General features: G+C 32.5%; 1 protein-coding gene across 6 annotated transcripts in view; it reads left to right on the forward strand.

The window, feature by feature from the left end:
- U2SURP (U2 snRNP associated SURP domain containing) overlaps nt 1–13,299 on the forward strand; it is a 49,615-nt gene that overhangs the window by 22,642 nt on the left and 13,674 nt on the right. For 4 of the 6 annotated variants that reach the window (XM_026018587.2, XM_026018586.2, XM_072727067.1 and 1 more), the window contains exons 13-21: nt 855–898; nt 3,985–4,089; nt 5,163–5,229; nt 5,307–5,470; nt 6,792–6,954; nt 7,390–7,469; nt 8,352–8,439; nt 9,439–9,561; nt 12,542–12,698. In XM_026018587.2, coding sequence (XP_025874372.2) covers nt 855–898; nt 3,985–4,089; nt 5,163–5,229; nt 5,307–5,470; nt 6,792–6,954; nt 7,390–7,469; nt 8,352–8,439; nt 9,439–9,561; nt 12,542–12,698 — 991 coding nt within the window. The remainder of the gene's footprint in view (nt 1–854; nt 899–3,984; nt 4,090–5,162; nt 5,230–5,306; nt 5,471–6,791; nt 6,955–7,389; nt 7,470–8,351; nt 8,440–9,438; nt 9,562–12,541; nt 12,699–13,299) is intronic. The other 2 variants (XM_072727069.1, XM_072727070.1) reach the window with 1 other exon arrangement.

A 13,299-nucleotide genomic window follows, 5' to 3' on the forward strand; every position in this document is an offset into this window, starting at 1 on the left:
TTTATAGAAAGTGTGTGTGTAATTCTGTTTGACAACTCTGAAAGAAATAAGTAGATGTGTTCCCTGCCTTAGCCCATGGAAACCCTATATTGAAATACTAGGTCATATTTTTATTTGTGGCTACCATTCCTTTTTTGACCACTTAAGTTTTTTCCCCCTTTGTCCACTGTTGTATCCAGGTTTGCTTAAGTGCAGTATCTAAATTTACTTTGTTCTGAGAAAATGGTATTTTGTATTTGGTTAAGTGACTTTTCAATTAGAAAAACCTAAATAGTTAAACTGTTTGGATGGCTGCTAGCTAACTTAGTTCTCAGGATCTGAGATGTTAGAGTATTTGAGAGCGTATGTGGTTTTTTAAAACAGTTAACTGCTCTAGTTAAAAGCAAAGGGTGAGTATTTTCTTTTTATTAAACATAAAACCAACTTAATTTCAAGTTTATAAGAATTTGTTGGTTCTATTATGAAATAATTACACTTAAAATGACAGGGCTGGTTTTAAAGGCTTGGGAACAAAGTAGCAAACTGTATGGTCAGAGGCAAACAGTTAATTATTTCACAAATTAAAATCTTTATCTGATAATTCTCAGTGTAGTACCTATTTCAGTGCATTGATGTGCATTCTGGCAGGAATGTTCTGATTCTTTGCATTTGGTGAACATTTATTGTTCACTGAACACATCCATTTGCATTTATGTAATTGCTTAGTGTATAATTACTTCAAATGCAGTGATTGCCTGCAAAACTTTGTGATTAGATGTGTAGTGTTTTCAATGCATTATGTATATTTTTGCTTGTTACTTGTTAACAATACTCACATATTCTATGTTTATTATCTGATGTGACTTCATATACAGACTCTGTCGCAAGCCATAGTCAAAGTGGTTATCCCAACAGAAAGGTACATGTTTTTCTTTATTATTACTGATCTAAATATAGACAATATCCCCTTCTGAATTAAAAAAAAAATGGTGTTGAGGAAAAGGTAATATCTTGACTGAGCAATGGTTCCTTCCCAGTACTTTTTTGGGGGGATATGTGACTAACTCTAGTATACTTTGCAATTTTATGTCATTATCTTTTTGTTTTTATTGTTGTCAAAGTAGGGAATTTTATAGCTTTAGTAGTTAGAATGTGTTTGATTTAATCTGGAGTTGTTAGCCTGATAATATTAGACTATTGTGATGGGAAAATAGCTTTTTTAATGTATCTTAAATTGTATATAATGTTACAATTTGACCCAATCTGTTTTTTTTCTCTTGGTTCCTGAATTATTGTGTTTAATATGCAACCTTAGTTTGAGTTCTCCTTATGGAAGGGCATAGCTTTGGTTTTTTCTGATTGATTAGGAATTCCTATTATTTTCATGAACACTGAACATACTAGAAATTTTTTTCATGGTAACTAAGGTGTTTGGAATTCTTTTATTTTCCTTTCTTCCTTTTTTTCTTTTTCAACATAATGATAAAGCAGAAGAATTCATGCTCTAGGTATGCTCTTGCTCAGTCAAGCTAAGCCTTTTCCCAAACACAGGAACACAACACTGGTTGAATAATAAATGAACACAAAAGAATACCAAATTCTCTTTGACATTGGCCTTGGTGAGCAACACCAGCTGAACTGTCTGCGGCAGCGGGGGACCAGGAAAACATCATGGGATGGATTGGGAAAGTATACAGTTTTTGACCAGACATTGGTACGATCGACTCCAATAAATGTGGTTTTATTATAACTAGAGACAATTTTTTGGTTTTTTTTTTTTTTTTTGTTATTGTTGCCCAGAGTAAGGTAATTGCCATTTTAAAATAAAATAATGCACTTTAAAATATATCATCTTTTTGTACTACACTGTTTCATTCTGATAGAAAAGTCACCCTTTTAAAAATGATGTTAAATACACAATCTTTAAATAAAAATGTGATTACAATTCTTTAATAATCTTGAATTCAAGCTAGTAACAACTAATTGTCAGATTTTGATTTTAAATAATCACATGAAACATTTTAAAACTTTTAAACTTTAAATTTTCTAAAAATACATTTTACCAGTTTACAAGCCTGTTTAAAACTATAGTGGGTTATTTTTCCACTGATAAAGCATTCAGAGGAAAGTATTTTTGTAGCATTCAAAAAGCATATTCCAGTAGTAGCTTTACAGTGGTTCAACTTATTTCTAAACTAAAATTTGAGTATACATTTTGTTGAAGCTTCTTAACTCACCATTACAGTGAATCCTTTGTTTAAACTTGCTAAACCATTTTTCATTTATAATATTCAAGTCAAGTTGCATTTGACTTAATTCATACAAGTTTCTGGATGTATAGTATTTGTCCCCCAGTAATTGATTTTATATATTACGATATTCGCATAAAATATCCCTTCACTTGAATTTGACATATACCAGCAGGAGTTTTGGAACTGAATCATAACTTTACATTATCTCCCTTCCCTCAAAATAATATACCTATATGGGTGCTGAGAATACATTCTCATTTGGATATCAAGAGCTGCATATTTGCAGAATAATTAATACTTCTGTGAAAGAAAAGTAATTTTTAGATATAAAATTCAGTGATGCTTTTTTGTTTGTTTTAACAATTTGAGGTTGAATTAATAGTTTTAAATATTAGTTTCCCCTTTATTAAAGATTTAAACTTTCATATAATTTTTTTGACCTAGTGGAGGTCAAAAAAATTAAATTTTTTCACCATATAGAGATTTTAGTGTCCATTTAAGTAGGTTGGTTTGAATTGTGAGAAAATAATTACAGTGACCATGAGATAAATTATTTTATTGTTTATGTACTCTGAAGCAGGGCATTATAGAGCCAAAAAAATCTGTCTTATTCTATAACTACATATCTATTTATATTCTAGCAATTACATGAACTTAATTTGAGCTGGGAATGCTAAAGGTGTAATTTAGTGTGTGCCTTGTACCAAGAGCCAATATCCTTTTGCTTTTCCCAATTACCATTTGCTTACTCTATATGCTGGGGACTGGTGAAGTGAGAAGTCAAAAGCAGCTTATAATAAGCTGAGTCATTTTTGCTAGATGCTGTAATCAATGTCTAAAATAGTGTTTTATGTCACATGATTTTAGAACCTAGATTTTCAAAATAAAGATTTTCTTATGAACCCAGCCAATAAAATGACTACTAAAAAGTTGAAGTTTCTTTTTGGCTTAAATATTGGAAAGTAATTGTTCTGAAAAATGGGAAAGGCATCTCACCATGTCCCTTATTTTGGAATATTTTGGAAAGAGGACTCCATTTAAGGCTTTGGCAATATAATTGCTTCATTGAGTCATAATATTCAGGCAGAATTATACATGTCATGAGTTGTATGAACCATTTGAAGTGTGGTCCAAAGGGATGTTGCCTCATTAAAGGTCAGATTCAATAAAAACTCTGTCTGCTGTATGTGTACCAGAAAAGCACTAGAGTTGGATGGATTTTTTATTAAATCAGGCCTTAAACTTGTTAATTAGTTTTGCATTTTTTACAAATTATAGTCATGTATATAACATTTCAATACCACCACAAAAGTGCTTGGTTTAGGAATATTTTCTTTTAAAACTGAGATAGTGTGTAAGTTTTTAGATGGCTATGATAACATGTAAGCTGTAAGTTTACTGATTTTATATATTTGCAGCTTTCCAATTAGTTGTGATTCATAATTTAATGTTTTGCATTTGGAAAATAAAATTAAGTGGCATTTAGACAAAAATATTTATTGCTATGAAGCTGTGTTGTGGTTTCCCACCTTCCCTTCACCTTTCCTTCCCCTTCCACTCCCTTATCCCCATTGTCCCACTCCCTCTTAATGCACAAGGCATTAACATATGCTCCAGGTTATTTTTTGGCATATAATTTTGTATTAGTCAGCAGAATAATCTTTTTCTGCACATTTATAGTAACTTAGGTCAAGTATAGTTTTATATAGTGGTAGGTCTGAATCCATTTTCTTTAACTGTGTTGTTGTTGTAGGAATTTGCTCGCCCTGATACATCGAATGATAGAGTTTGTTGTACGTGAAGGGCCAATGTTTGAAGCTATGATTATGAACAGAGAAATCAACAATCCTATGTTCAGGTGTGCATTTTTTTTATTGTGGTAAAATATACAAATAATAGAAAATGTACCATTTTTGCTGTTTTTAACATGTACAGTTGAGTGACATCAAGTGTGTTCACATTTTCGAGCAAACCGTCACCACTATCTCGAAATTTTCTCATCTCCCATGGCTGACATTGTACCCCTTGTACAGTAACTCTATATCCTGGGTCTTCCAGCCTCTGGTAGCCACCATTCTACTTTGTCTCTTTGAATTTATTTACTCTAGTTACCTCATATAAGTGGAATCATTCAGTCCTTGTACTTTGAGACTCACTTCATTTAGCAGATCTTCAAGATTTGTCCATGTCGAAGCATGTATCAGAATTTCTTTACCTTTTAAAGCTGAATCTAGTCCATTGCATGTATTTACCACGTTTTTTATCCTCAGGTGTGCATTTAAAAAATACTTTTAACTTATTTTTTGGAATTAAAAATATTTCCAAGAATAAAGTTCTAAAAGTGTGTGATGATTTTTGCAATGGGTTGAGAAGGTAGTTTTAGTAATTAGACTGGATGTACTTGGGTCAGTTTTCCATCTGATTTTAATTTAGGTTAATTAAATAACATTGGTTTTAGCAGTCTCTGGGAGGAAAATACTACTCTATGTTTTCCAGTGAAAGAGTTCTTCATAGTAGAACAATAGAGCTTTATAGAAAATTGCTATCTTCTGATAGGTATGGTATCTAAGACACTTATTTAACACTCCTAAGTCTTCTAAAAACCGCTCCTTTTGAAATTTCTGTTTTGGGAAAATCCATTGCCATATATAATACCTGACATAAGTGTTCAATAAAATTGGTTGTAAGACTCAGTAAGATGCATACATACCTTCTGAGAACTAATGTTCATCACAAAGGCAGTCTGGGGGCTAGGGTGAGGAAGGGAATAGATGGCAGAAGGCAGTGGGTGAGGATTTCTTTTAGGGATCTTTGCTTTTGGTTTTATTTAAAATGAAATAAGCAAATAATATTTCTCGTTTGTTTACATTTAATTGAAGACATTTCTTTGTTAAAGAGTAGATGTTTAATTTTTTGTTTGTTTTGTTTTAGATTCTTATTTGAAAACCAGACACCAGCCCATGTTTACTATAGGTGGAAGCTTTATTCTATTCTGCAGGTAAGTGGAATCAAAACTTTGTTAACTTTAGCTCTGAGATATTTTGCTTTTCTAATAACATTCTGGACATTTATTAGGGAGATTCTCCAACTAAGTGGCGGACAGAAGATTTTCGTATGTTCAAAAATGGGTCTTTCTGGAGGCCACCACCATTAAATCCATACCTGCATGGGATGTCAGAAGAGCAAGAAACAGAAGCTTTTGTAGAGGAGCCCAGTAAAAAGGGAGCACTTAAGGAAGAGTAAGAATTTTTTCTTTTCCTGTTACATATTCAGAAAAGTTGCTTTAATAATCGCTTTAATTAATGGTCTTACTGAGATGTTAGCCCTAAAATAAAATGTTTTTTCTTTTACTTGTGTGAATGTTTAAAATATTAACATTTCTCATCATGTGCTATATAATTTGAAATGTCTTGGCAAGTATAAGTGTGTGTCCTTTTGACCTTTTTCTCTCCTTTTGATAAAAAACCTTCTAAACCTCTCATCGGTTGGTGGTGATCTCTTAGCAATGATTCTCTAGCAGTGAAGTATTTGTGATTCTTACAGAAATTATCTTGGGACCTTTAGAATTCTTGGCTCTCTGAATGCAACATTAAAGAAGAAAAAATTACTGTAGAGCTTTGTGAAGTCTGATGGTTGATTATGCAGTCTTTCCACAAGAGTTGCAGTGTGTGGCCACCATGAAAAATATTTGTTAGTCTTCAGTTCAGCATGGGTACAGTGAAATTAGTCTGTTTTAAGAAGCAGAAACAAGTACTATTAAGTATTAAGAGGAACTTCTGTATGCTTCATGGGAAAAAATTGGCTAAAAGATTGTGGCGTATGCTTTGAATACTAGCTGCATTGATGCATTTTTTGTAAAAGCATTTGCTAATGCAGAGCTATATGTATTTGAAGCATATTTGCTTCTGAAGAGGTATTTTCATCATTACTTTTGCTCAGGGATCTGCAAACTCATCCTGTATGTTAAATCTGGCTGTCTCATGTTTTTGTAAACAGACTTATTGGAGCACAATCATGATCCCCCCCCCCACCCCCTTTATATGTTGTCTATGGCTTTTTTCATGTTAATAGCAGTGGAATCAGGTAACTACAAGAGAGACTATATGACCTGTAAAGCCTAAAATATATACTGTATGATCCTTTACAAAGTTTGCCAGCACCTGCTTTAGCCTGTTCTATTTCAGAAGTGCTAAAGTAACTGACTTCAAAAGAGAGTGAAGAACATGGAGGCCTCCCCCCCCCCCCCCCCCCACTGTAATGGGGTAATAGGACTGGGACACTCTCAAACATTCTTGAAACAAATGCCCATAATTTAAAATTTACTTTATTTGTAAACTAAAAATCACTGGAATCCTTTATTCACAAAGAAAATATTCTTTCCCCATGAGCTCTTCAAAGAAATGTATTCTATTTGGGGGATTTAAATCAGACTTAACACAATTTAGTCTTCAGAATTTTATCCAACTGGGCTTTAAAGAAATTAGTTTGTGAGCAGAAACTATAATGGAATTTGAAATTTATATCTGTAAATATTTATAAGCTAAAAACATTTGTATTCAGACAGAGGGACAAATTAGAAGAAATCCTACGGGGGTTAACTCCAAGGAAAAATGATATTGGAGATGCAATGGTTTTCTGTCTTAATAATGCTGAAGCTGCTGAAGAAATAGTGGATTGCATTACTGAGTCATTGTCCATCTTAAAGACACCCCTCCCCAAAAAGGTATGGAAATGATTTCTCTTTATGGAACATTTAATTAAGTAAAAGAGAGATAATAGGTGATTTCTTTTTGGATTGAAATTGGTGGGTTTCTTTCTGTTTGTTTGTTTTGTTTTTGCATGAAGAACTTGACTGAAGAGATCTTTCCCATGTAGTCTTATTTTCCTCCTGTCTGGGGAAACTTGTTATGTTAATCTATATACAGGTTATCAACAGGTTGAAATGTAAAGAAGTTACATATTTTATCCCTGCCAAAGTAGTGGCTTTGGTAATGTTGAGTTTCTTATAACTTTTCTAATTAGCTGTTTTTACTGTAGCTAAACATTAGCCTTATGCCACTGATTGCAGAAAAATTTCAGTATTGAATTTTTTCTAGATACATTATTTGCTGCTGGTTTTTATTTTTAATCTCTTTTATGTTATCTTTTGGTATTCTAGATTGCCAGATTATATTTGGTTTCTGATGTTTTGTATAACTCTTCAGCCAAAGTTGCCAATGCTTCATATTATAGAAAATTGTAAGTATAATGGTGTAAGCTGATATTCCTGAAATAAAACATTAAGGGTAAGGAATTAAAAAAAGAGGACTGTTTTGTTAGTTAATAGTCTCAGTAATAAATAATTTGAATTTTTTCATAGTTTATAGAATTTTCTAAAAAATTTGCTGCATTCATTAGACCACTTTAATGTATAGAAAGTTTTCATATCAGTTTCTTAATGAATTATACTAGAACAAATAAGAGTCAAAAAATAACTATTTTTATTGAACACTTAGCCACTTGTGTAGTAAATAAACGGAAACAATAGAAATAGTGGCAGGCATAAAGGAAGAGACCAAAGACAGAGCATGAACTGTTTGTAAAGCTATGTTCTCTTTTGATCATCATTGTATTGGTGTAGTTCACTGTGATTGTTTTCCGAGGCAGTAGGAAATTATGTTGCTCTCTTGTAATTAATATATACTTTCTCCTCAGAGTTCCTTTTTGGTATTTATGAATCAGGGAGACTTTTCTCCAGGAGTTGATGCTGAAATGACATTTGGAGATATGAGTCCTAATCTGTTATTAGGGTTTTTTTTTTTTTTCTTTTTCCCTTGGACAAGTTACTTTTCCTATTATAAAACAAAGAGGTCAGTTTAGGTAGCAGAAAGTATCCTAAATGTAAAGTTCCTTGTTAAGGGAACTAATTTTTTGCAGGAGAGTAATTTAGGATAAGGCATTTAATTACAGTTTTAAGGATTAAGACACCTTGTTCTTGATTTTTAAAGAATTACTTGATTAATTTATTTTTAAGGTTTTTTTTTTTTTAAGTTCTAGAGAGGTTTTCATTGGCTAGCATGCTGAAGTAGATACGGATTTTTAAATAAATTCTATTGTAAATATATATTATTTGAATTTCAGTTTTGAAACAAAGTTATGTCAGATATTTTCAGACCTCAATGCTACCTATCGTACAATTCAAGGCCATTTACAGTCTGAAAACTTCAAGGTATGTTTATTGTTTTATTTTTTCCCTAGTATTAAACGGGGTAGGGGCTGGCAAGCACATTGGAGGGTTAGAAAAGTACATAGGACAAGTCTAAGACACATTGTGTATTTTTCAGAAATTATTGTTTTAAAATTTACTGCCATTTTATCTTTAGTATCAAAAATGTCTGAAAGTTTGAAATATATTATGTAGTGTTACTTGATTGGGTGTTTGTTTTAGTTTGAAGTGTTTTGTTTAAATGTTTTAAATATTAGTCTTTTCACAAAAAAACATTCAGAATATCACTTGTTTTGAATGGTATGTATAATTTGGCTGAAGCAGGAACATGCTTTTAGCTATTCATGTTTAGAAAATATATTTAGTTATTTTTTATAATCTTTTAGCTGTGGACCAATGTTAAGAAAAGCCAAACAAAATACCTTGCATGTAATGGAATAAATAGATGCTATTTTCATGGGAGGAAGACTTCTATTAAGGAAATTTTCAGCCTGGGAAGATGCCCAATGACCCCATCATTTAAGGAATTTAAACAACTCCATTTAAAAATTCTTTTACTTTAAATTTTGATTGTATATCAGAGCTTATAGAAAAGTTTAGAGATGGGACAGAGGAAGAAGTATTAGCCAGAATCAGGAAGTATTTCATTGGACCATAAAGGAATTCAGGTCAAAACTACCTTGATATCTAATTTTCACAAATGTCTAAGGTTTTATTCCTAGAGTGTGGCCTCATGTGTACCACTAGTGATATGGGACATTAATCTTAGGTGGTCAAGAACCAAACAGTTACTGTTTCTTTTTCATTATACTTATTTCTAATTTTATTCCCTTTTAGTTAGGAGGTGACATTGATTTTTTAAAAATATAATGATAGTTATTTTCTATTAAGGATGTTGGTTTAAAGCAAAATCCAGCAAATTGTGATGGCCATTATCCTGAGATAAAGCTTGAGATATTTTGCCCTAAATAATAATTCATTGTCTTTTTCCTATTTATTTAGCAACGGGTAATGACCTGCTTCAGAGCATGGGAGGATTGGGCAATTTATCCAGAACCATTTTTGATCAAACTACAAAATATTTTCTTAGGACTTGTAAATATTATTGAAGAAAAGGAAACAGAGGTGGGCACTCAATGTCTTTATGTGATTATTTTAGAAATGTTTTCTGGGAATGCAGTGGGTGTGTGGTATGTTACAGATGTGAGTAGCATTTCTTTGTGAAAAATATCTACTATTTACCACTAACTTGTCGATTTTTGTTGCTGGAATTGCTGGAGCCCAAGAGATGAAATGATGTATAACAGGAATTACCTGTTTTGTGATCTTATGTGAAAGCTGGGTGACTGGGTTTCTTTCCTTCAATCTTTGGGTTTTTGATTTTTTTGTCTTTCCTGCAATCTTTTTTTTTTTTTTTTTTTTTAACGAAGTACAATTGACATGCAGTGTTATGTTAGTTTCAGGTATACAGCATAGTGATTCAGCAATTCTGTACATTACTTAATGCTCATTCTGATAAGTGTAGTTACCATACAGTGTTATATAGTATTATCAACTGTGTTCCTCATGCTGTACTTTTCATCTCTGTGACATTTACTTTATGTAATTGGAAGTTTGTACATCTTAATCTCCTTCACCTATTTTGCTTCCTTTTGGCAACCGCCAGTTCTCTGTTTATGAGTCCCTGTGTTTTTTTGTCTGTTTTGATTTTCTAGATTCCATATATGAATGAAATTGTATTGTCTTTCTCTCATATATTTCACTTGGCATAATACTCTCTTGGTACATCTCTGTTGTCATAGCTGGCAAGAATCCATTCTTTTTGATGACTGAGTAATATTTATGTATGTGCATGTACATCACATCTTATCCATTCATCTGTCAGTATACAGTTGGATTATTTCTATATATTGGCTATTGTGAATAATGCTAAGAAAAAAAGTAGGAGTGTATTTTTTTTTTTTGAATTAGTGTTTTTGTTTTCTTTGGGTAGATACCCAACAGTGGAATTATTGGGTCATATAGTATTTCTATTTTTAATTTTTTGAAAAATATCCGTGTTTCCCACAATTGTATCAATTTACATTCTCACCAACAAATGGTACACAATAGTTCCCTTTTTTCCACATCCTTGCCGACACTTGTTATTTTTTGTCTTTGATACTAGCCGTTCTAACTGGTATGAGATGGTATATCTCCTTTTGGTTTTGATTTGCATTTCCCTAATGATTAATAATTTTGAGCCTCCTTTCATGTATCTGTTGATAATCTATGTTGTCTTTTGAAAAATATATGTTCAGGTTCTTTGCTCATTTGTTTATCAGATTATTTGCTTTATTTTGGTGTTGAGTTGTCTAAGTTCTTTATTTTGAATATTGACGCTTTATTGGGTATATTATTTGCAACCATCATCTCCCTTTGGTAGCTTCTTTGTTTTGTTAATGGTTTCCTTTTCTGTGCAAAAGCTTTTTATTTTGGTATAGTCCCAGTAGTTGATTTTTGCTTTTGTTTCCTTTCCTGAGAAGACATAGCTATAAATATGTTGCTAAGGCCAATGCCCAAGAGATTACTGCCTGTGTTTTATGCAGTTTTATGGTTTTAGGTCTTGTATTTAGGTCTTTAATCCATTTTGAGTTGACTTTTGTGTATGGTGTAAGAAAGTGGTTTGTTTTTTGTTTTGCATGTGGCTGTTTAGTTTCCCAATCATTTATTGAAGAGACTCTCTTTTCCTCATTGTATGTTCTTGCCTCCTTTGTTGTAGATTAATTGACCATATAAGTGTGGACTTATTTCTGGGTATTTATCTCGTACTGTTCTGTTGATCTGTGTATCTATTTTTGTGCTGTCTTGTTGGTTTTTTTTTTTTTTTTAAGATTTTATTTATTTATTTTAAAGAGCAAAGAGCATGAGCGGGGCAGGGGGAGGGAGAGAAGCTGAGGAGAGGATAAACAGACTCCCTGCCAAGCATGGAGCCTGCTGCTAGCTTCAATCCTATGACCCTGAGATCATGATCTGAGCCAAAACCCAAGAGTTGGACTCCTAACTGGCTGAGCCACCAGGTGCTTCATTACTACCTTGTTTTGATTTTTATAGCTTTGTGTATCTTGAAATCTGGGATTGTGATACCTCCACCTTTTTCTTACGTTGCTTTGGCTATTTGAGGTCTTTTGTGGGTCCATATTTCTGTGAAAAATGCTCTTGGCATTTTGATAGAGATTGCATTTAATCTGTAGATTATTTTGATAGTATGGACATTTTAATAATATTCATTCTTCCAGTCCATGAGTCTGGAATATCTTTTAATTGGTTTTTTTAGTCTTCAGTTTTTTCATCAGTGTTTTATAGATTTCAGAATATATCTTTCACCTCCTTGGTTAAATTTATTCCTAGGTGTTTTGTTTTCTTTGATGCAGTTGTAAATGGGCTTGTTTTCTTAATTTCTCTATCACTTTATTAATTTGTATAGAAATACAACAGATTACTATATGTTAATTTTATGTCCTGCAACTTTGCTGCATTCATTTGTTCTGGTAGTTTTTTTTGGTGGAATCCTTAAGCTATATATAGAACAGTGTCATCTGCAAATAATGACAGTTTTATTTTTCCCTACCAGTTCAGATGCCTTTTATTTATTTATGTTTTAATCTCATTGCTGTGGCTAGGACTTCCAGTGCTGTGTTGAATAAAAGTGTTGAGAGTGGAATTCTTGTCCTATTCCTGATCTTAGAGGAAAAACTTCAGTATTTTATCATTGAATATGATGTTAGCTGTGGGTTTTCATATATGGCCTTAAGATGTGTTCTCTTTAAACCCTATTACAGGAGGGATCTAAAGAAACAAACTTATTTATGCTCATCATTGTATGCTTGGTGTCTTATATGGTACCTGGCTTTAGCAGACACTTGGTAGATACTTCATAAATAATGAAAGAATGACTGCTTCTTTGTCATACAGGAGGATAAATTATATCCTAATTATGTCCTCACATTTTTCCTGGGAATATGGATATCCAGCTGGTTGGTTTGTGCTGGATTGCAAATTAATCTTGTAGCAATATGACTAGTAAGCAAAGGGGAATATTACAGCAGTTTGTATGTTTCTGTAGGATGTACCAGATGACCTTGATGGTGCCCCCATTGAGGAAGAGCTTGATGGTGCACCTCTAGAAGATGTGGATGGAATTCCTATTGATGCTACTCCCATTGATGATCTTGATGGGGTCCCTATAAAGAGTCTTGATGATGATCTTGATGGAGTGCCTTGTAAGTTCACATTTCAAACTGATGAGCTAATAAGTTGGATTCCAAAACACTTATATCTATGCATGCTGATAATGGAAAAAGCTTAAGGTGTCAGTCTTTAATTTTTTTCTTTTATTTCTGACTTTTCAAAATTCAAATACCCTGTTATATGTTTGACTCTGCCAAGAAAAAGCTTTCTGGTTACATTTCTTTTTGGGGATAGTCAACCTCATATAGTATTAGTAAGTTTCCGTTTTGTGTTAATTGTCAGGAAAAATCTTGTGCTCAGTTTTATTTATAATCCCAGATGCTTTGTTTCATCAGTTTTCTTTTTTTTATTCATAGTTTGTGGGTTCAGTTTTCCTAGATGCCTAGAATCATTTTTGGAAATAGGAAGTGTACACAGTCTTTAGCACATTTGAATTACATGAGAAGATTGAACAGTATAAGAATTGTATAGTTTAATAATTAGGATAGAGATAATTTTTTTTTTTACTGCCCCAACTTTTCCATTTGCTTGAAATCATACCTTGTATATTCTGAATTGACATATATGTTTTAAAAATTGGACCTTAGGTGCAGAGAATTAGATTAGTCTTAATTCTTGTTCTTAACACTAGCA

This window comes from Vulpes vulpes, chromosome 11 (genome assembly GCF_048418805.1).
Source record: "Vulpes vulpes isolate BD-2025 chromosome 11, VulVul3, whole genome shotgun sequence".
In the NCBI taxonomy this organism is placed as follows: domain Eukaryota; kingdom Metazoa; phylum Chordata; class Mammalia; order Carnivora; family Canidae; genus Vulpes; species Vulpes vulpes.